Raw genomic sequence first — 23,908 nt, forward strand, 5'->3', positions numbered from 1 at the left:
GGCCGGGGTTCCTGCGTAGGGGGCGTTTCCGTAGTCAAGTCTGTTGCTGACGAGGGCCTGGGTGACCGTTCTGCTAGTGTCAGTGGGGATCCACCTGTAGATCTTTCGGAGTATGCGGAGGTGGTTGAAACAGGAGGATGAGATGGCGTTGACTTGCTTGGTCATGGAGAGTGTTGAATCGAGGATGAATCCCAGGTTGTGTGCGTGGTTGGTGGGTGTTGGTGCTGCTCCCAGGGCGGTTGGCCACCAGGATACTGCGGTCCTCCCCTGGGTTGAGAGGACCCAATAGCTATACACCGACGGCCAATAATATTGACAACAAAACAGTGACGGCGAACGCCGTTACCAAGCTCTTCCCCTCTACTTACTTAATGTTAATCTGAAGTGCTGATAAATGAGGTCTGATGATGAGGAGAGAACTTGTCTGCATAGGAAAGGAATGTGATAAGATATCTAGCAAACAATCCAAACATCACTTTTTAGGTTGCTTACAAAGGGGGAGCATTGGTAGTCAGGGCATACTTTATTATCAGACCAAAGTGAATCAACATGTTTCTGACAAATCTACGTACATATTGCTGGAGCGAGATCCCACGATGCAACTTATCACCACACTGAATACAATATTGGAAAAAGCCATGGAAATGGGATGGATACGTTCCACAACTAAAGGGTCTAATAGGATGGTGGTCGGAAAATCACCCTCACCGCCATGGTAGTGGAAATTACCGTCCGCCAATTCCGCGGCAAATCCAGCGGTCCAATTAGGATCAACCGCCCGGAAAATCAGACTGCAGCGGAACGAGGGCACCAAAGACCGCCCGTAGTATGCAGAGAATGCGAAAATCTGTCTGCGCTAGTCGCATCAATGGAGGAAACACACCAAACCGCAGCCAGGACTGCGAGAGACCGCACAGAAAATTATGATATCCTTGATGTGACCTCGGTATGTTCCGCTGTATCCAACCACCCAAGTCGCAAACAGTGATGAAAGGGAAAGCCGGGCGGATGGCCTGTTGCATAGCCATCGCTGCTGACGCTCCGTGAAAAAAATGGCAGTCAACACAAAAAATAACAAGAAGGCCACCAGGTGCCCACAGCAAACTAGCCTCGACCCCCAAAACACCAAACACATCCCAAAGACATACCCCCATGGCAAATTCAATAAGTACCATTCCCAGGACAACCCACACAACACACCTGACAGCAATATCCCATCTTGACACACCCACATAGCTGAGCATAAAACCAGTCCCTTACCTGGCCAGAATCCTTTGCAATATTCCACAACTGAAGGGCTCAACACCACAGGACAAAGGAGAGGCAAACCTGCACACATCACACCAGCACAACAACACCTAGACACACATCACCTACACCAACCCCACCACCCGCACAACTACACCCCAAAACATTAGCACAGCACACACCATGGCATCACAGAAAATGCGCAAATTCACAGAGAGTGAGTTGTCAGTAAAGGTAGATGAGCTAATCAGAGTAGAACCACAAGTTTCTGGTATCCTGGTCCAACAGACACCATTAGCCACAAGAGCACAAATGTGGAGAAGGATAGTCAACAAGGTCAATGCCATAGGGACCAACCCAAGTTCCAGAAATGAAATCATGAAGCGGTGGCATGACCTGAAGAGGGTTGTCAAAGAAAAGAGGAACAAGAACCAGGAGCTGGCTCAGAGGACTGGCGGTGGCCGTCCAATCCCACCAAAAACATGCACCACATGGGAGAAGGTGCTTGCCATACTGCATCCAGAGAGTCTCACAGGAATAGCCAGGGGAGTGCAGGCTGGTAAGAACAACCAAATGTAAATCATTGCACTGCCATGTACTGTCTTGCATACCTACAAAGCTACACCTCCTAGGCCCAAGTACATCCATATGCACCACAATATCCAACACAGGTCTCACAGATGTAACATCCACTCCATCTAAATCACCTGAAAGGTAGCCTGCAATATTCCCATGGTTGCATGTGTACAGGCAGCCTGCACTACTTCTCCTACCATGCCCCTTGTCCCACCCCTGACCAGGATGGAGCACTCCCTCCCACCCAGAAGCATTTGTCAGCCATTGCAGTGTTCACCTTCATCTAACAGGTAGGTAGCCATCTTCTCAGGTTATGCTGTTTGTGGGTGGGAGGCCTATACTACTACTCTCACGATGCCCCCTTTCCCACCTCAACAGGATGGAGCACTCTCACCCACCAAGAAGCATGTGTCAACCATTGCAGTGTTCACCTTCATCTAACAGGTAGGTAGCCATCTTGTCATGGAGGGCTGTTTGGGGGTGGGAGGCCTGCACTACTACTCCTACCATGCCCCCTGTCCCACCCCTCAGCAGGATGGAGCATTCCCCTACCAGATGCACATGGCAGCCATTGCATTGTACACTTCAAACTAACAGGTAGGTAGCCACCTCCTGCTCTCTTGTACCACCCCTGAGCACGATGGAGCCTTCCACCACACACACTGAGATATATCACAATTTTAACCTAAATTTGACAACAGAACAGGTGAGTCGACAGTGAATTCACCCAGTCATTCCTCTAAAAAAACATGGTGGCATATGCCAACACCAGCCCTCTCATCCCACACAAATTCACATAGATACAATTGCCACTTACAGTGTGCAGACAGCTAAGCAAATTTAACTGTCACAGCATCCATAGTGTGAATCGCTAATTCACATTTAGAAGAAAGTATATGCACAATCATGCACAGCACTGAATGCCATGTGTAAGTGCCATGTGGGCAGAACATCAATGACTATATGAAAAACAAAGCAAGCAAGGTCTGTAGTACAAATTGAGATTTGCACATGACATGACAAAGGTATGCATGAGATAACTATGGCTAGTTCATTCTCAGATGAAATGTCTGCCAGGCCGAGTAAGCAATAGAAATGCCACTTATAAAGTCGTTGTGGCTCTAGTCGTCAGATGACAACATGTCCTTGTATTCACAAAATATGCATGTGCTGCATGGTATGTACTGACATGTCACACCGTGGACAAGTAATTCATGTGCCTCCACATCATGTCAGGATGCACACTAGTGTGCAGACCAACAATGTGATAACTAGTAAACTGTGTGGTATATATCCTGTGAATAAGATACATCTAACACCAAGCTTGAGGGGTGCACTTCAGTGACAATTTCCCTCTGTCCCACAGGTGGCCAACAACAGCAACCTGTACAGCCAGTCCCCCCCCGGAACATGGACTCTCGGATGAGGACTCCCTGGAACTCTCGGACGCGGAGCTCGCAGCGGCCCATCTGGTATGACAGGGTGCAACAGGTCCCAGTACTCCATTGTCCCCCCACCACATCTGCAGCAACATCAACATGTACGCAGACCCCTGCTGTAATAGCCTATGCGTCCTCCACCACCACCACCACCAGTGCTGCCTGCAACACTCTCCCTGTCACAGAGGATGACCACCACACACCAACAACTGAGGATGGCAGGGAGAGGATGCTGGTGTCAACAGTGGTGAGGCATCAGGTCCATAGCAGCAGGGCAGGTGGGGAGGGTAAGGGTCAGTCACAGGCAATCAGACACTCGGACTGAAGCCTTGGACAACATCAACAGAGTCCTTGGGGCCTATGAATGGGCCCAGGGACGAATGGGCCAGGGCGAGGAAGATTCACGTGAGCTCCTTCTGCTTTTTTTTTAACAATTCTTTTGACTAAAACATAGCATCTGTCAAAAATACACAGTACAGAAGAAAAATGTCACGCTCAACCCATCACCCACGGGGGTAGAGGATATAGGAATACATGCACATTAGGAATGTCACGGGGATGGGGGTACATCAAAAACGGTATTACTAGGTGGTACACAGATCTCTCCTCTATATTTATTCCAGGGTCCCCATATCGACGCCCACCTCCGAGGACGGCCCCTTGCCACAAAAACAGTTTTTTCCCGGAACATGCTCCAATCTAAGTTACTCTTCCAGGTCTCAAGGGTGGGGGGCTGTTCTGTACCCCATTGCTGGGCAATGTTCCTTTTCGCTATCATGAGACTCAATGTGACCCACTTTGTCTGTGCGGAGTTAAGGTCGGTAGGCTCCCATATGTTAAGAAGGTATCTCCTCGCCTCTGGTAGTAAGGAGACCCCCAGAACCTCATGAATAATGTTATGGATCTCACACCAGTACTCAGCGATATATTGACACTCCCAGATAACATGGAGGAACGTCCCCACGAGACCACATTTCCGTCTGCACAGTCCAGTATCAGACAGACCCATCCGTACGAGGCGGGGCCCCGTAACATAGACCCTATGCCAAATTTCTAATTGAACAAGCCACAACTGTGCAGGAATGGCCACCACTTTAGGAGAAGACACAGCAGATTGCCAGTCCTCGTCATCAAGTTCTATTCCGTCTCGTACCCACTTATCCCTCAACTCTATAAGTAAGTCCACCCTGTGATTAATTAATTTCTTATAGATCAGGGAGATCGTTTTTTCGGGGAGGTGACCGTCTAACATTCTATCCTCGAGGGGAGAGGCCTCCAGAAGGTCGGCATCAACAGGCAGGGCCGCTTGTAGTGAATGCCGAATTTGCGCATAGCTAAAATATTCAGATCTCTTCAGCTCGAATTCCCTCTGCATGTCCTCAAATGACTTAATCCTCCCATTGCTCCAGATGTCATTAATGGTAGAGATTCCTATCAAGTCCCACTTATCAAACCCTCTCGTCTTCCAAAGCGTACCTAGCCACTCCGAGTCAAAAAGTGGGGTAGCTAGTGTCAATTTGTCCCTCCATCCCAGAGAACTCGTGGCATCATGCCAGATCCGAACCGCGTGCTTGGTCGGTCCCGTCAAATCTAACTTCGTTGACTTGGAGTATAACGCCCTACTATATCTGCCTCCAGGGAGGAGCCATCTATCCATGGCATAGCCGGGATCAGCAACGGGGTCATATGTACCATGATTGATCGCAGCCAGCTGGGCAGCCCAATAGTACCGTTTAATGTCTGGGAGGGCAATGCCTCCATCATACCAGGGGAGCGTCAGTTTTGTTAAGGCGATACGGGCCTGCCCTCCCATAAAAGGCTATGCTGCAACCCCTCCACATCACGGAAATAGCTAGCCGGTACCACATCCAGGGAATTCTGAAGGGCATAAAGGAAACGGGGCAGAGCCATCATATTTAAAAGAACCGCTCGCCCCACCAAAGAGAGCGGAAGTCTCCTCCAATTAGCGATGTGACTCCTAAGTCTCTGCAAAGGTGGAAGGAGATTCTTGGCGTACCTGACTGCTGGGTCAAGAGAGATGAAAATCCCCAGATACTTAAACCCGTCCATACTAATCAGAATGGGACAATTTTTTGGGGGGCTCGGGGGCTCTTCCTTAAGGACAAACAGCAGAGACTTGCCCCAATTGATGCAGAGCCCGGAATTCTTACCAAACGAGGCCAGGACGTTGCACATGACAATTAGAGATTTACAGGAGAGGTTAAATAAAGCAGGATATCATCCGCGTACAGGGAAACTCGGTCCTCCCAATCAGTGGACCACCGAATGCCCCGGATAGATGCCTCTCAGCGCAGCCAGGCCGCCAAAGGTTCCAGGGCCAGCGAGAAAAGAAGGGGAGAGAGAGGGCAGCCCTGCCGAGTGCCACAACAAAGGCGAAAGGACGCCGAGACCCGATTATTAACGACTATTTGGGCAAGTGGCTCAGGTTACAACAGGCACACCCAGCCTATAAATTCAGAGCCAAATCCAAATTTAGTGAGGACCGCCCACAGATTGGACCATTCGACTGTATCAAAAGCCATGGTTGCATCAAGGGAAGCGATAACGGCCGGTCCCTGCAGGGTGTGGGCCCTGGCTATCACGTCATGCAACCTACGTAAATTCAGAGCAGTGTTCCTATGGGGAATAAAGCCCGATTGGTCTGGGTGGATCAGTCCGCTGACCACTTTCATCAGCCCGTTGGAGAGAAGCTTGGCTAGAAATTTGGGCTCCGCATTTAATAAGTAAATAGGCCTATAAGAGGCACAAGCAGTTTTGGGCTTACCCTCCTTATGGATAACTACCACTGACGCAACTCTCTGATCCATGGGCAATATTCCTCTCTTCAGGGCCTCAACAAACATACCTGTGAGATAGGGAGCCAACTTGTCGGTCTGAGCTTATAAAGTTCAATTGGGAGCCCGTTTGGTCCCAGCGCCTACCCTGAGTTCAAGGAGCGAATAGCTTGGGCTATTTCATCAGTTGTGAAGGCACTATCCATAAAATTGCGGTCCTCACAGGACAGGCAAGGGAGCTGTAGGTCCCGAAGCAACAATTGGGAATCCTCTTCCGGCCGATCTGAAACCGAGGTATAGACTGTTTGCGTACCTCCCTCCTTTGTAACAAGTTCCGGGATGACACGATTAGCCAAATCCTTTTTGTACAACCAAGCAATTAGTTTCCCTGCCTTATCCCCAAGGTCGTAAAGCCTGCCGTGTTGCTCCCTGCCCAGAGCCCTGGCACTATCAGTGACCAGTGATTTATAATCATATTGTTTAAGGCTCAAAAGATGCAATTTAGCCTGTGTTACCTCCTGTTCCAGTTCACCTTCCAAACGACCAACCTCAGTCTCTACTTCAACAACCTCTCTATTCTTTTCCTTTTTAGTCCCAGCTATCAATGACAGAGCCTGACCCCTGATAAGCGTTTTGAAGGCTTCCCAAAGAGATATGGAAGATGACACCGACCCTTCATTATCCGCAAAGTAATCATCCAAAGCTTTAATAAGGTCTCTGCGAAGCTTAGGGTTACGAAGATACCAGAGGTTAATGGTGGCTACCCTACCTGCCGTTTCCGATGCAGTACGAAACCGAAACCAGAGCGGGGAATGATCAGAGATACCTCTGGTGAGATGAACAGCTTCAAGGAGAAAAGATGCCTGAGCCGCCGAAACCAAACAGTAATCCAGACGGGAGAGGCTGCCGTGGGCACCAGAGTGAAATGTGTATTGCTTCTGGTCAGGATGGAGCAATCTCCACCCGTCCACTAAACCCATTGCATCAATAAAGTCCGGTAGCCATCATGAGGCGCGTCCTATATCACGTGGAGGATATCTATCCATCGCACCAGACATCACTGCGTTGAAGTCACCCCCTACGAACAACAGCCCAACCGGCAGCTCGAGCAGTAGCTTTTCCAAATCAGCAAATGAAGTGGACTGCATACCAGGGGGGACATAAACAGACAGGACCCGGGACCCTGTGCGCCCGTACAACAACAAAAAACTTGCTGAGGCCCTTCGGCTGCAGGTGCTTAAGTATAAGATCCTCGACAAACAGGTCTGGGGCCTGTCCCTCCGTCTTTTCAGGCACACCCAGGATGAGAAGATTGTTACGACAAAGAAGGCCTTCATAGTCCAACTTGAGGTCAAAGGCAACACGCGAATCCCGCAGCTCTCCGACTTCCTTTTTGCAACTGGGAGACGTCTTCCACAAGACTAGAAGTGGTAAGTTTAACCTGCTTTACCTTTTCATTTAGGTTCCCCATATCCGCATGGATTAGGTTGATATCTATGGCCATTGAATCCATCTTATGTTCTAGCAAGGTCTTTACCCCCGATATAGCTTCCATTACATCTTTCTTTAAGGGAGAGCTCAGATTCTTCTCCAGCCAGCGCGCTCTTCCCCGAGTCTTCCGACAGCCGCCCTTTTAACATGTCTTTAGTGATCATGTACCTGTCAAGCTTATTTGATTAATTAGGTTTCATCCCCCTGGTGCCAGTACCCTTCACCCGTTCCATGCCAAGATGAGTAAAAAGCTATCAGGGGTAGGTACACAGCAGCAGTGACAAACAGCCCAGTCCAAGAACAATATGAGCTCCAAGATGCTCCACAGGGACGCAAACCACAAAAGGGGAACGGATGAGCAGACGAGGGGGGGGGGGGCGGAATCCCTCCACCAAGCTGATGAGTACCGGAGGGAATAGTGTTTCACAAGTCAAGTCCACCACCTCTCCCCCCTCAAGGCTACAATAATTCCAGAAGATGGAAGCGCCATCCTCAGCAGTAGGGCCGCCGCTCGACTGTATCCTCCACCTGCACCAATCCCCACATTACACTAGGGGGCCCCTCACATCAGCATAGCGTTCAGAAGGCCCAACACGGAAAGGAGCAGGGGGGGAACATCCAGCTACACAGCAACAATTTTCTAGCGGCGACTCCGGGGTCAGCTGTATTACCTTCAACCAATAGCGCTCAACAGCAATGTCCTCCGCAGCATAGCTCAGCCTGCGCTGTCTATTCAGCAGGCGCGACCAGCTATCCACCGGGGGGGCGGGGGCCACCTCCAACAGGTCACCAGTAAATCAAGCGGCAACCACGATGAGCAGTCTAGCCCCACAGCTCCATCACCTCCACAGCAACAGCCTCCATGACTCAAAGCTGCCGAGTAGGAGAAAGGAGAGGCAGGGGGAAGGGGGGCCGCACCCACCTATGCTTCTCAGCCGCAAATATTGAAACTTAGGGGGCCAGGGAGAGACACCACCCCGAAACTTGTGTTGATCGGGAGCAGGGGGGGGGAGATCCACTTTCCACCCTAGGACCGGTGAGGTATCGGGTTCTGTCAGGCCTACATACTCTGCAGAAACACTCTAACACCATAGACGGAAATTGGCACGGAAACTGAAAATGCAAAGAGACAAATTTATTAGGACCCCATGGGGTGGTGGTACACTCCTACAGCACCCTTCGGTAATGCAAGAAGTATCACACCGAACATCTGCGCGACCTCTTTTATACAGTTTAAAGGTAATAAAAAGATAGGCGGTACACATTTGAACAGTTTTAGGTACATATAAGGACATTTTTGGCGCACGGCCAGCATGTGGGAGGAGCTTAATACCACTGGTCAGTTAGAGGAACATTCCTAAAGAGTAACCACTCTCTCAGTCCGGAAATCGTGTGTGCGCATGTATGAAACTGACCATCGCTAAAAATAGCCTGTTGCTGGGCAAAGGGAAGGTTCATTGGCATGAAGGAAGGACAAAAGGACACTCTACCACGAGGCCGCATGTTCGTACAAAATGGAAGCCACAAAACACAAAATGGCCCCCGTACTTAAGTCAAGTTAATAAAAAGGTCGTGTAGCTGAGCTAAACGCTAACTCAGGTGCTGCCAAATTACGACAGACGGCCCTTTTAGCGTTTAGCTAAAGCTACCTCATAATGGAAATAATCTGGATGTTCATCCTCGACATCTATCATCATGATCCGCCTCACTTCAATATTACTCATTTGTACATTTTTAGCAATAGCTCGTTTGGATGGGATACAGGCCGTAATACATACAGTACATAAAGTAGGACCACATTGAATACATAGGCAACAAAAGAAAAATATCCCAATAATCACACATAGAACCGTTAACAGTTTCCAACCCCATGTACTGAGCAGAGTCCAAAACCAACCTGAAAAAGTCCAGGTACCATTATCAGTGTGAATTTCAGAGGCAATTTTGTGCATTTTAGAAATAGCATCATACACAGAAGGCGAATTGTCAGGGACATAGACGCAACAACTACTTCCGATGATACGACATGCACCCCCACGATCAGCTAATACAACATCCAGAACCATTCGGGACTGAAGCGTAACAATTCTAGTAATCTGGAGCTCTTCAGTTATATTCCCTAAAGCAGAAACAGTTTCATTAGCAACTGCCTCCACAACACGTGTTAACCGCCTAATTTTCCTGCTATTTAGAGCAGCGCCCACAAAAGAAAATAACCCTAAATTAAAATCCACATATTGTTGTAGGGAGGTGTCGGTTTGATCAACCCCATCAATGTCCAATGTCCTCTTAACTCTATTCAAAATAAAATCATGATATAATACAAAATCATTATGATACATAGGTGGGGCAATAAACACAGGGGGTAATAGAAAGGATATGTAACATGTGCCTAACCATCCAAGAGGAATACGATGATAGCCTTTATTACCACAGATAAAATAAGTGTTTCGTGAGGCCACAAATGAAATACCGTTGGGAGTATCAAAAGCAAGAGTAATATTGCATTCACTTCTCCCCGCCGGAATTGTTCCCTTATTCCTAATACAGAGATCTGCTTTCGTGTCAATGACGGTAATAACATGTAAACTGGACATATTTGTAAGTCTCTGATTAGTAAAGAAGCGAGGTGCAGATACATTGTCCGGTCGATATTCTTCCCACTCGAACTTAGTTCCTTCTGCTTGTGGATAGCCATCTCGATCATTATAGCAGACTTTGTTCAGTCGGAAAAGTAGTCCACCTTTTGTTGGCCGTCTCAAAGTAAAGAGAAGAGTATACCAAGCATTGCATGACCCATTATGAGAGAAAGGAAGAGGAATAAGTGGGGTTCCTCCCTTCTTCTGATGCCCGGGTAACATCCCACATACCCAACAGTTGGACGTGTTGGTCATATTGTGCGTGTGATGCAATATCTGAATGAAACTATTATTCAAATAGGTCTGCCTATGTCTTTCTTCGTGATAGGGCAAAGTAAAATGAAAATGTTCAGATGGAATTGGAGTGGTAGGCAGTAAATAGTCCCGTGCAGGAAATAGTCTTTCTGTAGTCCAAGCTATTACTGCTATCACCAGTATTGTCGCAACAAAAAGAACCGCACCCAAAAGTCTTCTATTTCTCAGTGTCATAGGTGCCATGGTACAGTGAACAGAAGTCTCAAGAAAGCAAACTAAAAAAAAATTAAAATATGGTGCTGAGAACCGAAGCTGCCGTTGAGTTTTTCTCCGAGATTCAAGACGGGTGTCACTACACTGGTCAGAACTGATCCCCCCCCCCTTGATATTCCCGGCCTTCGTTTCACAAGCCTCAGCACGGTAACCAACCAGTCATGAAAAATACAAAAAAAAATGATTTCCTTGGCCGCAGATTGTACTTCACTCCACCAGAAACAGTGTGGTCCGGGAAGGCTCCCTCCGACTCGTGAGGCGTAACAGCTGGACTCTTCTCCGCGTCCAAGATGTCTCTGTAGTCGGACAGTACAGTAGTATTCACCAGATCTGGAGAGACACATCGGCAGTGCGTTGAATGTATCCACCGTTTCTTATTCGTGACTCGCACAGCCGTCCGCGTTGCCAGCAACACTTGCTCAGGGCCACGCCACCTCGGCTCCAAGCTGCTGGATCTCTCAAACACCTTGATCATCACGAAATCGCCAGGATGAAGATTGTGAGCCTCTCCAATGGATTTGTCGGGGAGCGCTTCTCGAACCTGTTGATGAATAGAAGATAAATCATTTGTTAATCGTGCCAAATAATCGTTCATCATTATACAAGGCACATCATGTATCAAACGAGGCTTTGGAACTCCCCAAATATTCATCGGCCTTCCAAACACCACCTCATAGGGTGTGAGGCCAGTTCGAGAGTGTGGCACTGATCTAATAGACAATAATGCCAATGGCAAAGCGTCCGGCCATTTCAAAGACGTGGATGCCACTATCTTTGCTAGCTTCAGCTTCAGAGTCCCATTATACCTTTCTACTAGACCTGCTGACTGCGGGTGAAATACAGCGTGGAACTTTTGTCGTATTCCCAATCCTTTCAGGACATGCTCCACTATTTTCCCAACGAAATGAGGACCATTATCATTCCACAAAAATTTACAAACACCATAACGTGGGAAGTACTCTTTCAGTAACACCTTAGCTGTTGTTAGTGCTGTATTATCCTTCGTGGGGTAGGCTTCAACCCATTTACTGAAAGCACACACCACCACTAGGACATACTTGAGGTTATTACAGCGCTCCAGCTGGATGTAATCCATTTGCAGTACTTCGAATGGTGCAGTAGGTGGAACAAACCCTCCTTTAGGAGTAAAGGTCCCTTTAGCAGGATTGTACTGTAAGCATATCAGACAGGTCTGTACTATTCTCCTAGCTGTGCTGGTAATCTCAGGATGCTCCCAAACTCGCGTAAGCAATTTAGTAATTGCAAGAGCTCCAATATGTGCCAGCCCATGTGCCATCTGAACCACTGCTTGCAAGTAAGCAGCAGGTAATTTCCATCTCTTCATGTCTTTGCTTCTCCAGCAACCCTCATCATCCAACACTCCCTCTATTGCCCATGCTGCAAGCTCCGCTTCAGACGTTGATTTCTGTATGTCTAAAACTTCCTCTCTAGCATCATGTCATCGCTCGGCTTGTGATCTCACCACATACATAGGGGAGTCATTTTGCAACAGGGCAGTTTCTCTCGCTATGCGGTCTGCAAAAGCGTTTCCTTGCCCTATTTTGTCTGTCACCTTTTTATGTGCACTACATTTTATTATCGCCACCTTCCTCGGGCATAATAGTGCATTCAGGAGATCACATACCAACTCTCCGTACATAATGTGTGTTCCATGTGAAGTCATAAACCCTCGTTCCCTCCAGAGTAGGCCAAAATCGTGCGCTACTCCAAAGGCATAACGACTATCGGTATAGATATTGACACATAATCCAGCACTTAGCTCACATGCTTTCGTTAAGGCTATTAATTCAGCTGCTTGAGCCGATTTCTGCGGTATCCGTGCTGTTTCTACCACCGTCTTAAGTGTCGTGATCGCATAGGCCGCGGAAGCTGTACCATCTGGCAATCTCACACATGATCCATCAACCCACAGTTCCCCGTCTACATCTGGAAGTGGCGTATCCTGTAAATCGACGCGACCCTTTGTTTTTTCATCTGTCAGAAAAACACAATCATGTTGTTCTTCTTCCTGGGTCTCAGTAACAGGATATGGCAATAAAGTGGCGGGGTTCAGAGTGGCGCACCTCTTCAATGTAATGTGTGGCGCCAGCAGCGTTAACTCGTATCCTGTTAAACGGGCACTGGTTAGATGCTGCGTTTTTGTTTGGTTCAATAGCGCATCTACTGCATGGGGAACTAACACCAACAATTTGTGCGATAAAACTATTCCCTCACTCTGCCGTATAGCCACTGCTGTTGCTGCAACTGCTCAAAGGCATCCAGGCAGTCCTCGAGCCACAGGGTCGAGTACCGCTGAAAAATATGCACAGGGTCTCTGTTTGTCTCCGTGTAACTGTACTAAGACTGACAATGCACATCCATCCTTCTCATGCACGTACAGTGTAAAGAGCTTTGTATAATCTGGTGTACCTAACACTGGTGCTGAGCAAAGAGCTTGTCTCAATTGGTCAAAAGCATTCTGGCATTCATCCGTCCATTCAAGGGAGGTTGGTGCAGTTTTGGACAGTAATGCTAACAAAGGTTTTACAATGTATGAAAATCCTAGTATCCATTGCCTGCAAAAGGACGTCAAACCTATGAAAGCACGAACATCCTTCTGTGTGCAAGGGACTGGTGTATCTAAGATTGCTTGAATTCGGTCTGATGTTAATGCACGTCCCTCCTTAGACAAAAGATGACCAATATATGTCACCTTTGGTCTACAGTATTGCAGCTTTTTCAGTGAAACCTTGTGATTATGGTCAGCAAGAAAAGAAAGCAGGGAGAGCGTACTCTCCTCGCATTGTTCCTGTGTATCTGCTGCAAGCAAGATATCATCAACATATTGTATAAGCGCCACCCCAGACTGCAAATCAAAAGAATCAAGCTGTCGTTTCAAAGCCTGGCTGTAAATGCTAGGACTTTCTGTGTAACCTTGAGGAACTCGACAAAATCTATAGGATTTTTTATTTAATGTGAAACCGAACAAATATCGGCTATCTGGATGGATAGGAATCAAAAAGAAAGCGTTTTTCAAATCGATCACTGTAAATGTAGTAGCTGTGGGTGGAACCAGAGTAAGTAACGTGGTGATATCTGACACTACTGGGTACTGGGGTACAACTATCTTATTAATTTCTCTCAAATCAATAATGAAACGATAAACCTTGGAGTCTGTATCTTTCTTTAGAATCGGCAAAATTGGACTGTTGCAAACATTGTAGGGAACTTCCTCCACCACCCCTGCCGTTATCAAATCATTCACAAAGCCAGTTCGCCTTCTCTAGAGATCTTGTACTGGGGAACACGAGGTAATATCGCTCCCTCCTTCACAGTAATGTGCACAGGTGGAATGATCATTTTACCCACATCAGTATCAGAAATGGCCCATAACGTGCTTGGAAGGGAAGCTAATGCATCGGACTCTTGCATGAGGCACAATCTCTCAATTTCTGGGTAGTTTTCATTCAAAATAACCCGCACCCCTTCGGGGGCACAGCATATTGTTGCACGAAAATGCTTTAGCATATCAAGTCCCATAATATTATCTGGTGTATTTGGGGATAATAGAAAAGGACATGGGGCAGTGAATTTGTCAACATGAAAGGTAAGAGGTTGAGACAGTGGGCTTAGAGAAGGTGTTCCATCGAACCCTATTGCTGTAATTATTTCGCCAGACAGGGGAGCCCTTTGAACCAAGTGTTTGGACAGAGCGCTACGAGTAGCTCCTGTGTCAACCAGAAACTGATCAGTAGAACCCAAAACATGTGCTGATATATATGGACCCCTCTGATCGACTGGTACCTCAACCGATTACACACCCCATCCTACGCAATCCTAGGCATGTCTATTATCCTGTGACTCAATATGTTCTCCTTCAGCTACCTGATATTGGTTCCGTCGATCAAAAGTATTATGCTCAACCTGACCATGTCCCCTCTCTTCAAACCTACCACGGTCATTCGCTCCACCTCTCGGTCCTGAATAACTATTCCGTGACCTTCCACTTCCTCGACCCCTCTGACTACGCTGTTCACGAAGTTCCGGACAATCTGCAACCCAATGTCCAAACTGTTTACAGTATGCACACTGGTCCTCAGAAATGTCGGAACGCGGGGGAGACGTAACGTACGATCCTCGTCTGCCCCTATCATTTCCTCTCGATTGCGTAACATGAACTTGTGCCAACATTACCTTCGTCTTTAAGTCTTTCACCTTCTTATCATTACTCTCTTTTGCCTCTAATTCCTGTCGTTCATAATACTGAGCCATTGTTAATAAAGAAGCGGGCGTTGCAGTAGTCCATGAACTTTCACTAGCCTTTAATCATTTTGCAATCTCCGGTAGGAGATTAGCCACATACTTGTCTACAAACAAATGCCTGCCCGTGTCCTCTGTTAATGATTGCCCACTGTAATCATGGAATGCTTCCTCGAATCGCGAAAAGAAGTCGGAAAATGATTCATCTATCTTCTGCTTACAAGATGCCAATACTGTCCAATCTATCTTTTTAGGGGGTACAAGCGTTTTTAATTTAGTCAAGATAGCCGTCGGTAAGTCTAAAATTAACTGGCACGGCTTACATGCAGGTTAACTATCTAGGTCAGCTCTCGCTATCTCCTCCCAATCTGCACCTAATATCGTACGATCGTCAAACTTACGAATCGCTCTCCACATATCAGGAGGCAATATCAACCCAAAGAAAAGATCAATATCAACTAATGTCATAATACATGAAGAAATAGCGCCCTCCACTCCTTCATAGAAAGCTGCTGGATTTTTACGGGGATCAGGCAGAGCATTCTTAAGTGCCATAACATCTGCTCTATTCCATGGCGTATAAACCTAATTGTACACAAAATAGCCCCTTGAATCTTTAGACATCTTATCATCATCCGTACCGTCCCCTTTAGGAGGGACATACAAAGGCGCGGCTTCCCGCATAGGCATAACATTAATCGCAACACTCTTATCTGATCCATAGATAGGGCACACTCGAGAAGTTCCCGTCGATCCGGACGCTGATTGCTCCGATGCCTTTTTCGCCGCTCGCAATCGTGTCGCCTCATCTCGTAACTGAATCAACCGCCGGAAGAATTCGTCCGCATCTGAAAGAGCAAAAATACTTTTACGAAAATTCTCACGACCAACTGATATATCTTTAGGTTCCAACTCAGGAGAGTGTTTTCTAATCCGCTCAACAACTTCATCTGCAAAATTATCTAAAAAATACAATCGTTCCTTGTCAGACCACTGACTCATAAAATGATTAACCTCTGGAACAGTTATAGTATTACTGTTAAGTTTACGAGCAATCGAACGCAATTCCGTCATACGCTCGGTCGGTAACCTGGTACGCTGTTTATCCTGATTATCCTCGTCCGATTCCTCATCCGGAGCCGTAGGCTGAACATACGGAGGTGGGCAGCGATCTAATAATGAAGAATCATCTAATTCATTAGTAAGGACAGGATAGAGAGAACGTCTAATAGGAAACTGACCATTAACCTGTAAATTACGTTCTCGACTCTCTTTCTCTTTCTGTTCCTGCAATTTCTTCTCCTGTAGCTGTAAAGCTTTATCCCGAGCAGCCTTGCGCTGCTCTTTGTCCGCCAAGGCTTCTTCACGCTTCATTCGTTCACGCACCGCTTTCTCCCACATACGAACACAATCAAACATGTCATGTCTAGACCTGCGCTGGAACAAACATTGTTCTACATACTGGACTTTTCGCAAGTCGAATGACCCATGTAGTGGCCATTGCAATTCACGATCAGATTTCGTATATTTATGCCATAACGTGCTATACATTATGGGAGGAATGCCAAATTTAATGTACATTTCACGATTAGGAGTCCCCTCTGGGGGAGCCGGCTGCGATTCATTTAATCAATAACTGGTACCATTTCCAAAACAGCACATTCCTCGGAGTGTGCTGAAAACAGGCATGTTCAAAAATATCACAGAAACGTGATATTACAACAAATGGCACTTAAAAGGTACTTACTCACGATGTGCCGTTCAAACAAATTCAAAATCAGAGAAATATCCGTACATGCCTGCCTATGTGAGGTGCACTCCACATATAATTCAAATCATAGGTCCAAACGTTAGCTAACTCATACAAATTCAAATTCAAATTCAAAAAGCCACAGTAAGTGTCAGTAGACTACCTTACCAAACATAAGCTTACCAAATATCTTCAAAAGTGTCCAGATTTCCAACTGCCAAGTTCCGTAGCCGAATCAGCCAAAACGGGCACTACACGACAAACCAACCGATCAGGATCTCAGTCGAAGACCGGCGCCACCTGGAAGGTCAGATCAGAAGGAAGGGAAAAAACATTGTGGGTGCCGAGACTCGGGTCACTCAGTGGCAGCGTACGCGTCCATAGCGAGTTTCCAATCCTTCGTCGTGACCTCTCCTTCGGGCATCCGAGTCGCCGATGAGTCCCTTCGTGGTCGCCAATTGAGGTATCGGGTTCTGTCAGGCCTACATACTCTGCAGAAACACTCTAACACCATAGACGGAAATTGGCACGGAAACTGAAAATGCAAAGAGACAAATTTATTAGGACCCCATGGGGTGGTGGTACACTCCTACAGCACCCTTCGGTAATGCAAGAAGTATCACACCGAACATCGGTGCGCGACCTCTTTTATACAGTTTAAAGGTAATAAAAAGATAGGCGGTACACATTTGAACAGTTTTAGGTACATATAAGGACCTTTTTGGCGCACAGCCAGCATGTGGGAGGAGCTTAATACCACTGGTCAGTTAGAGGAACATTCCTAAAGAGTGACCACTCTCTCAGTCCGGAAATCGTGTGTGCGCATGTATGAAACTGACCATCGCTAAAAATAGCCTGTTGCTGGGCAAAGGGAAGGTTCATTGGCATGAAGGAAGGACAAAAGGACACTCTACCACGAGGCCGCATGTTCGTACAAAATGGAAGCCACAAAACACAAAATGGCCCCCGTACTTAAGTCAAGTTAATAAAAAGGTCGTGTAGCTGAGCTAAACGCTAACTCAGGTGCTGCCAAATTACGACACCGGCACTTCAACTTACACGCGGTGTTCACCGAGCCACTACCGCCACCGTGCTACTCTCTACCGTCACTCCAACTGTAGCTGCTTCCATCCAGCGAGGTACCGCAGCGCCGCACAGCCCAGCGGCGGAGTCGCTGATGGACACTCGGACCTTGGACCGTGGTCCCAGATTCTGGTCAAACCGGAAGTCACTGTCGCCAGGACGGAGCCACCACTGCAGGTCCCGGCCTGCAGGCCCACACCAGGCAGGATGCAGATGGCCGCACCAACACCGCTGCAGGGGTCGCCAACCGCGTTGGAGTGGTGGCCGAGGCCTCGCCACACTTCCGGTCCCGGGGGCTGCACTCCGGACTACAGGATACAGAGACAGGATTGATGATGGGCTCACCGAACTCGGAGCTCTGTGACTACACGGCCATCTCGGAGCCCTCTTGGCCACGCCCCCAAGCTCCTTCTGCTTTTGAGGTCCATGGACACCGGCATGGGGCAAATAGTGGACCTCTTGGGCCAGCTAGTGGCGGTCCTGAGGGACAGGCTTGTGCCACAACCAACACCTCCACCTCCCTCTGGTAGCCTGTAGGATGACAATTCACCATCCTCCCCTGTGGCCACAGGGAGAGGGGAGTCCTCAGACCGCACTGGCCCCACAGAAGAGGCCCCCCTGGCAAACTATCAAGGGGACGTCCATAGAAAAACCAAGGAAGATCCTGTGGCAAAGCACCTGCCAAACACCAGTCATGGAGCCAGCCATTATGGCAACCCTTTTCACTACTGCATTGAATTTTTGGACTGTCCTTCCCCACACTGCCTTGTGAATGGCATACGTCTGTTGGACTGGGACACCACATCAATGTGGTGACTACTTGATTGTGAATACAACTTTTTAAAGGAGGGTCTGGGGGACAATATTTACCGACCTGTCAAGCTCATACCCCCAATGAACTGTACTGTAACAATAAAGAAACTTGAAGGTCTACAAAGTAGAGAAAAAGAAGTGGCCACAAGGAAGAATCACACACCACTATCACGACTAACGGTGAAGGACCATCAGTTGTAAAGGAGTCCTATCAGCCCACCCATATGGCGGAACATCATCATCTAGGACCTTATCAGCAGGTTCTTATATGGCCAAGCCCATAGTTTATTGCTTGGTACCAGTAGATCCTGATCTGAAAGAAGATGTGTCCTCACTGAGAGTGGTACTGATAGGGTGCAGTGCTCAAACAGGTAAGTGAGTGATTAAAATGACGGTCAGGGTAGAAAAATATGTTTATTAGTATCTCCCCGGACGTCAGATAAAAGAAGTGAGATGACAGTGTAAAAATATCACTGTACAGTAAGCATATATAATCTAGGCCAACATGTTTCTGCCGTTGTGGTATCAGTTTACCGGCATTCTTCAGGGCCAGGCTGGAATATCAGCTACTGCAACATCCACTATTATTAGTGTGAAAGTATAAAACAGAAATTATATAACATGGTTGAAGCAAGTAGAATTGTGTGGCTCGATGAACCACCCTACCGTATCCTCGTTAATAACCATGTAACGAGCAATCCTTTCCTGCAAACATCAAGAAAAAGGAAAAGGAAAAAGGAACAATTTTGTGACAACAAAAAAAACTCTTTTTAAACACATGTGTGAACAAAAATTGTGGCATTCATTTGCTCAGTGGGCCAGTTAATAATATAACGGCCAAGTGGAAACCTGTGCATAATATAAAGTCACATCTAGATAATCTAAGTACAAAGAAGTGATAAATGTAACATACACTTACCCAGCTTGGTGTGGGAAGTAAGCCTCACCTCACCCGGCAACGGCTCGGATAAAGAGGCCCGCTCTATTGAACATATGGAGAAGGACAAATTCAGGGCATGATATCTGTCACTATCCCAATATGTATTGTAAGTTATAAAGAAAACTAGAAAAACTTGGTTGTTCAAATATAGCCCATAGGTCCCAAAGAAGCGATATGCTACACTCAGAGGGCCACATTCAACTAGGAATATTATTGTTAAATCATATACCCCATTCCTGTCATGTTTAAGTATAAGGGTTCAGGAAATTGGAAGTGGAAAATATATGACACACAACTCTAGAGTCTGAATGTAGACTGCAGAAAAAAATTCTATTGCCAAAATCAAGTGTCTACTCAAAGCCTCCCAAGCTAAACCATTTGGTCATGTAAACTAGCCTAAGTGGAGCTGCCAGAAGAAACTAGGGCGGCTCAAGAGTCTAAAGACAACACCCGGGTCTCTGGTGTCCTCGTGTCCTTACCTGTCCGTCGGTGCCTCCAGGAGTGTGCCTGAACCGAAGGGGAGGTGCCGACGGACGGGAGGAAACACGTATTTATGCGCCTGTTAATTGGCAATGGCGCTCGTAAATTATCCACACCTGCAGGTCAAAGGCGCGGCCGTGTAGTGTTCGATATAGCGCGCATGCCGCGAGGCCGTTGTCTTTGCCTCGCGCATGCGCAGTATACTGTATTCTGTAAGGCAGAGCAAGGGATTGGCCCTGGAACAGCCAATCCCAGTGCAGCGCAACCCAGTGCAATTCGGTGCATGCGCACGGAGCAGATGCTACGTTAGGCCAAGAGCAATTGTCTCAGAATAGCGCAGGCTCCGATTAGTAGGAAAACAGTGTGTGCTACTGTCAAGGCTAAGTGTTTGACAAATATTATGGGAATGAGCCCGGTTTCGCTAGATGTTAATAAATATATATTCTAACACCAATGTAGGTGGAATAGAATTGTCATAGAGAAGGTTAATATATATAATTAAATATTTATGTTAAAGATCTGCTCATGTATTGGAAGGTAGAATTAAATCTTGCAGCTCACTTGTTGCCATTGTGAAGTAACCTAGCTTAATGTACATACTAGATAACTGCACATTAAGTATAAAGGATTATAGAAAAAGAAGAAACCACAAGATGACCTATCATATGTCGGTTTCTATACTCTTCATATGCTCCTAAAAAGATGTATGTATTCATAGGATGCAAGACCTTGTTCTTACAACTTACAGTCTGCGTCTAGAGGTGACGCAACCAATTTACCAGGTAGTAAGAAGAGGTGCATGTCTAGAGGTATACCACTCATCTTCGACTGAGAGAAAGTAAGTAGGTAATATGTGGATTGTGCCAGGTACTGTAACTAAAATTTGACATCTTTCAAAGAGACACCCAGGGTATATTGTCATTCAGCCCCTGGACGTCCGTCCTAAGTTTAAAAATCCAACGCTGTTCCCTGATGAATAGAAAACGTGATACATCAGTTACGTGTGGGGGAATGAACGGTTGTTCTAACACTACCCACTTAATTTCATCGGCTTTATGTTTAAGCTCCAAAAAGTGATTAGTTAAGCGAGTAGATTGTTTATTGCACCGGATGGTGCTTTTGTGCTCGCTTATACGGAGCTTAATCTTCCTGGTAGTATGTCCGATGTACATTAGCTTGCACGGGCATGTGATCCTATAGATCGACTTGTCTGAATTGCAATTGGTGTGGTTATTTAATCGCCAAGGTATGTCAGTCCCTATGTCTATTGTCAGGGCTTTGCATGTCTGTGGACAGACGACGCACCCTCCACAGGGGTAATGACCTCGTACCGGTTCTGTGTTCCAAAGGATATTGGTGACTTCTTTACGATGGTATTTTGGCCTGGTGTGGACCAGATTATCCCTGATGCTAGGACCTCTTTTAAAGGCAAACAGGGGACGTGGAATATCTCCCGAAGCAGTGTTCAATATTTTCCAATGTCTGAGGACAATTTTCTTCACATAATTGGAAAGGGTGTTAAAGGCATGTACCATGGTCATACGATCTGCTGTTGTTTGTCTATTCTTGGGTTCCATGAGCGCTTCCCGATTGTTGTTAGACGCTCTTTTGCAAGCGCGTCTGACCAAATGGTTCGGATAATGTCGTTCCTTAAGCTGTGTCGTCAAGTCTTTAGCATGTTGTTGGAATAGGGTCTTGGAGGAACAATTCCTTCTGATTCTTAAGAATTGGCCTACCGGTAGGTTGTCCCGGAGTGCCTGAGGGTGAAAACTATCATAGGACAACAATGAATTGCGTGACATCGGTTTACGATAAAGTTCACTTTGTAGGCCTCCTGTTCCTGGAAAAATCAGAATATCTAAAAATGGAAGTTTCTCTTTGCTTGATTCCATAGTAAAATTTAGATATTGATTTTGTGAGTTGAGCCAAATATGGAACGACTCAGCATCATTGGTAGAACCTCTCCGGATGACTATCACGTCATCAATATATCTTCTCCACAGCAATACCTGGTGGAGAAAGGGGTTGCTGTGGTGAAGGACGTGATCTTGCTCAAATTGATGCATGTATAAATTCGCAAGGCTCGGGGCGAAAACGCTCCCCATAGAGGTTCCAGAGACCTGCAAAAAAAGTTCGTCCTCATATTGGAAAAAGTTTTCCATCATGGCCAGCCTAGCACATTCCATGATGAACCCTACTGGGGTGATGGTATTCAGTTCTCTTGATTCAAGGAGACTCCTGATGCATTCCAGTGTCTCTTGCTGTGGGATGCATGTGTATAGAGACTCGACGTCAAAACTGACCAGAAGGTCAGTCGTGACGTCGAATTCCACTGCTGCCAGTAGTCTCAGGACGTCACCAGTATCCTTCAAATATGTTGGAGTTTCAGATACGATCGGTTTTAAGAAAAAATCCACGAACGTGGATAGAGGCTCCAAAAGTGAGCCTATTCCCGAAATAATGGGGCGTCCTGGGGGTGGCCTTTTTTCTTTATGTATTTTGGGTAGGCAGTAAAAGTAAGGTGTTACAGGATGAGTCGTGACCAAGTATCTCGCTTCTAGAGGCGTAATCCAGCCTTCACTAGATGCTTCTTCAATAAGATTTTTGATCTTGTGTGCTATCCTAGTGGTAGGGTCCTCAGTGAGGCGGCGATAGGCTCTCGTGTCATTAAGCTGCCTCAAGCACTCTGCTCGATAGACCTCTGTATCCAAGAGCACAATTGCTCCACCCTTGTCAGCTGGTTTAACTGTCAAGGATGTATCCTTAGCCAGATCCATAAGAGCAGCTTTTTCAGCTCTCGTGACGTTGTGATAAGGTCTGTGCTTGTATTGACTAAGGTTCTTGATGTCATGGGTTACAGCTTGTTCAAAAGCAATAACCCGTGCTGGAACTTGATGGCTCAGAGGCGTGTAAGTGGATTTGGGTCTAAGACCAGTATTACAGTCTGTTGCTTCACCAGTATTCACTACCTCTTGGTTGGTGTTAAAGAAAAAATGGAGACGTATCTTCCTATAGAAGTTCTCAAGTTCACGTCTCAATGTGAAGGGGTCACATATGTTCGTAGGAACGAAACCTAGCCCTTTGTCCAGAACAGATTTTTCATCTACTGTGAGTGTCCGAGTGCTCAGGTTAACGACTAAGTCGCTGTCCCTGTCCTCGACATGCTCGTCTGTTGTTGACCTGGTCGAGTTTCTGTGTGTGAGGGAGTGGTCTCTGGTGCCCAATGTACTCCCTGTTGTCCTCTCTTTAACATAAATATTTATTTATGTATGTTAACCTTCTCTATGACAATTCTATTCCACCTACATTGGTGTTAGAATATATATTTATTAACATCTAGCGAAACCGGGCTCATTCCCATAATATTTGTCAAACACTTAGCCTTGACAGTAGTACACACTGCTTTCCTACTAATCGGAGCCTGCGCTATTCTGAGACAATTGCTCTCGGCCTAACGTAGCGTCTGCTCCGCGCGCATGCACCGAATTGCACTGGGTTGCGCCGCACTGGGATTGGCTGTTCCAGGGCCAATCCCTTGCTCCGCCTTACAGAATACAGTATACTGCGCATGCGCGAGGCAAAGACAACGGCCTCGCGGCATGCGCGCTATATCGAACACTACACGGCCGCGCCTTTGACCTGCAGGTGTGGATAATTTACGAGCGCCATTGCCAATTAACAGGCGCATAAATACGTGTTTCCTCCCGTCCGTCGGCACCTCCCCTTCGGTTCAGGCACACTCCTGGAGGCACCGACGGACAGGTAAGGACACGAGGACACCAGAGACCCGGGTGTTGTCTTTAGACTCTTGAGCCGCCCTAGTTTCTTCTGGCAGCTCCACTTAGGCTAGTTTACATGACCAAATG

At 46.8% G+C, this 23,908-nt stretch overlaps 1 protein-coding gene across 2 annotated transcripts in view; it reads left to right on the forward strand.

The window, feature by feature from the left end:
• The first annotated feature begins 3,188 nt into the window (after window positions 1-3,188).
• The window catches only part of LOC144752966 (uncharacterized), a 29,636-nt gene continuing 8,916 nt past the window's right edge, over window positions 3,189-23,908 (forward strand). The window contains exon 1 of one of the 2 annotated variants that reach the window (XR_013594158.1): window positions 3,189-3,296. Coding sequence is in view for 1 of the 2 variants with exons in the window: in XM_078640774.1 (XP_078496900.1) it covers window positions 3,493-3,510 (18 nt within the window). In the remaining variant the exon portion in view is untranslated. Of the gene's footprint in view, window positions 3,297-3,320; window positions 3,511-23,908 lie in introns of those variants that run through there. The other variant, XM_078640774.1, reaches the window with a different exon arrangement.

The sequence above is a fragment of the Lissotriton helveticus genome, chromosome 5_1, assembly GCF_964261635.1.
Source record: "Lissotriton helveticus chromosome 5_1, aLisHel1.1, whole genome shotgun sequence".
Classification (NCBI taxonomy): domain Eukaryota; kingdom Metazoa; phylum Chordata; class Amphibia; order Caudata; family Salamandridae; genus Lissotriton; species Lissotriton helveticus.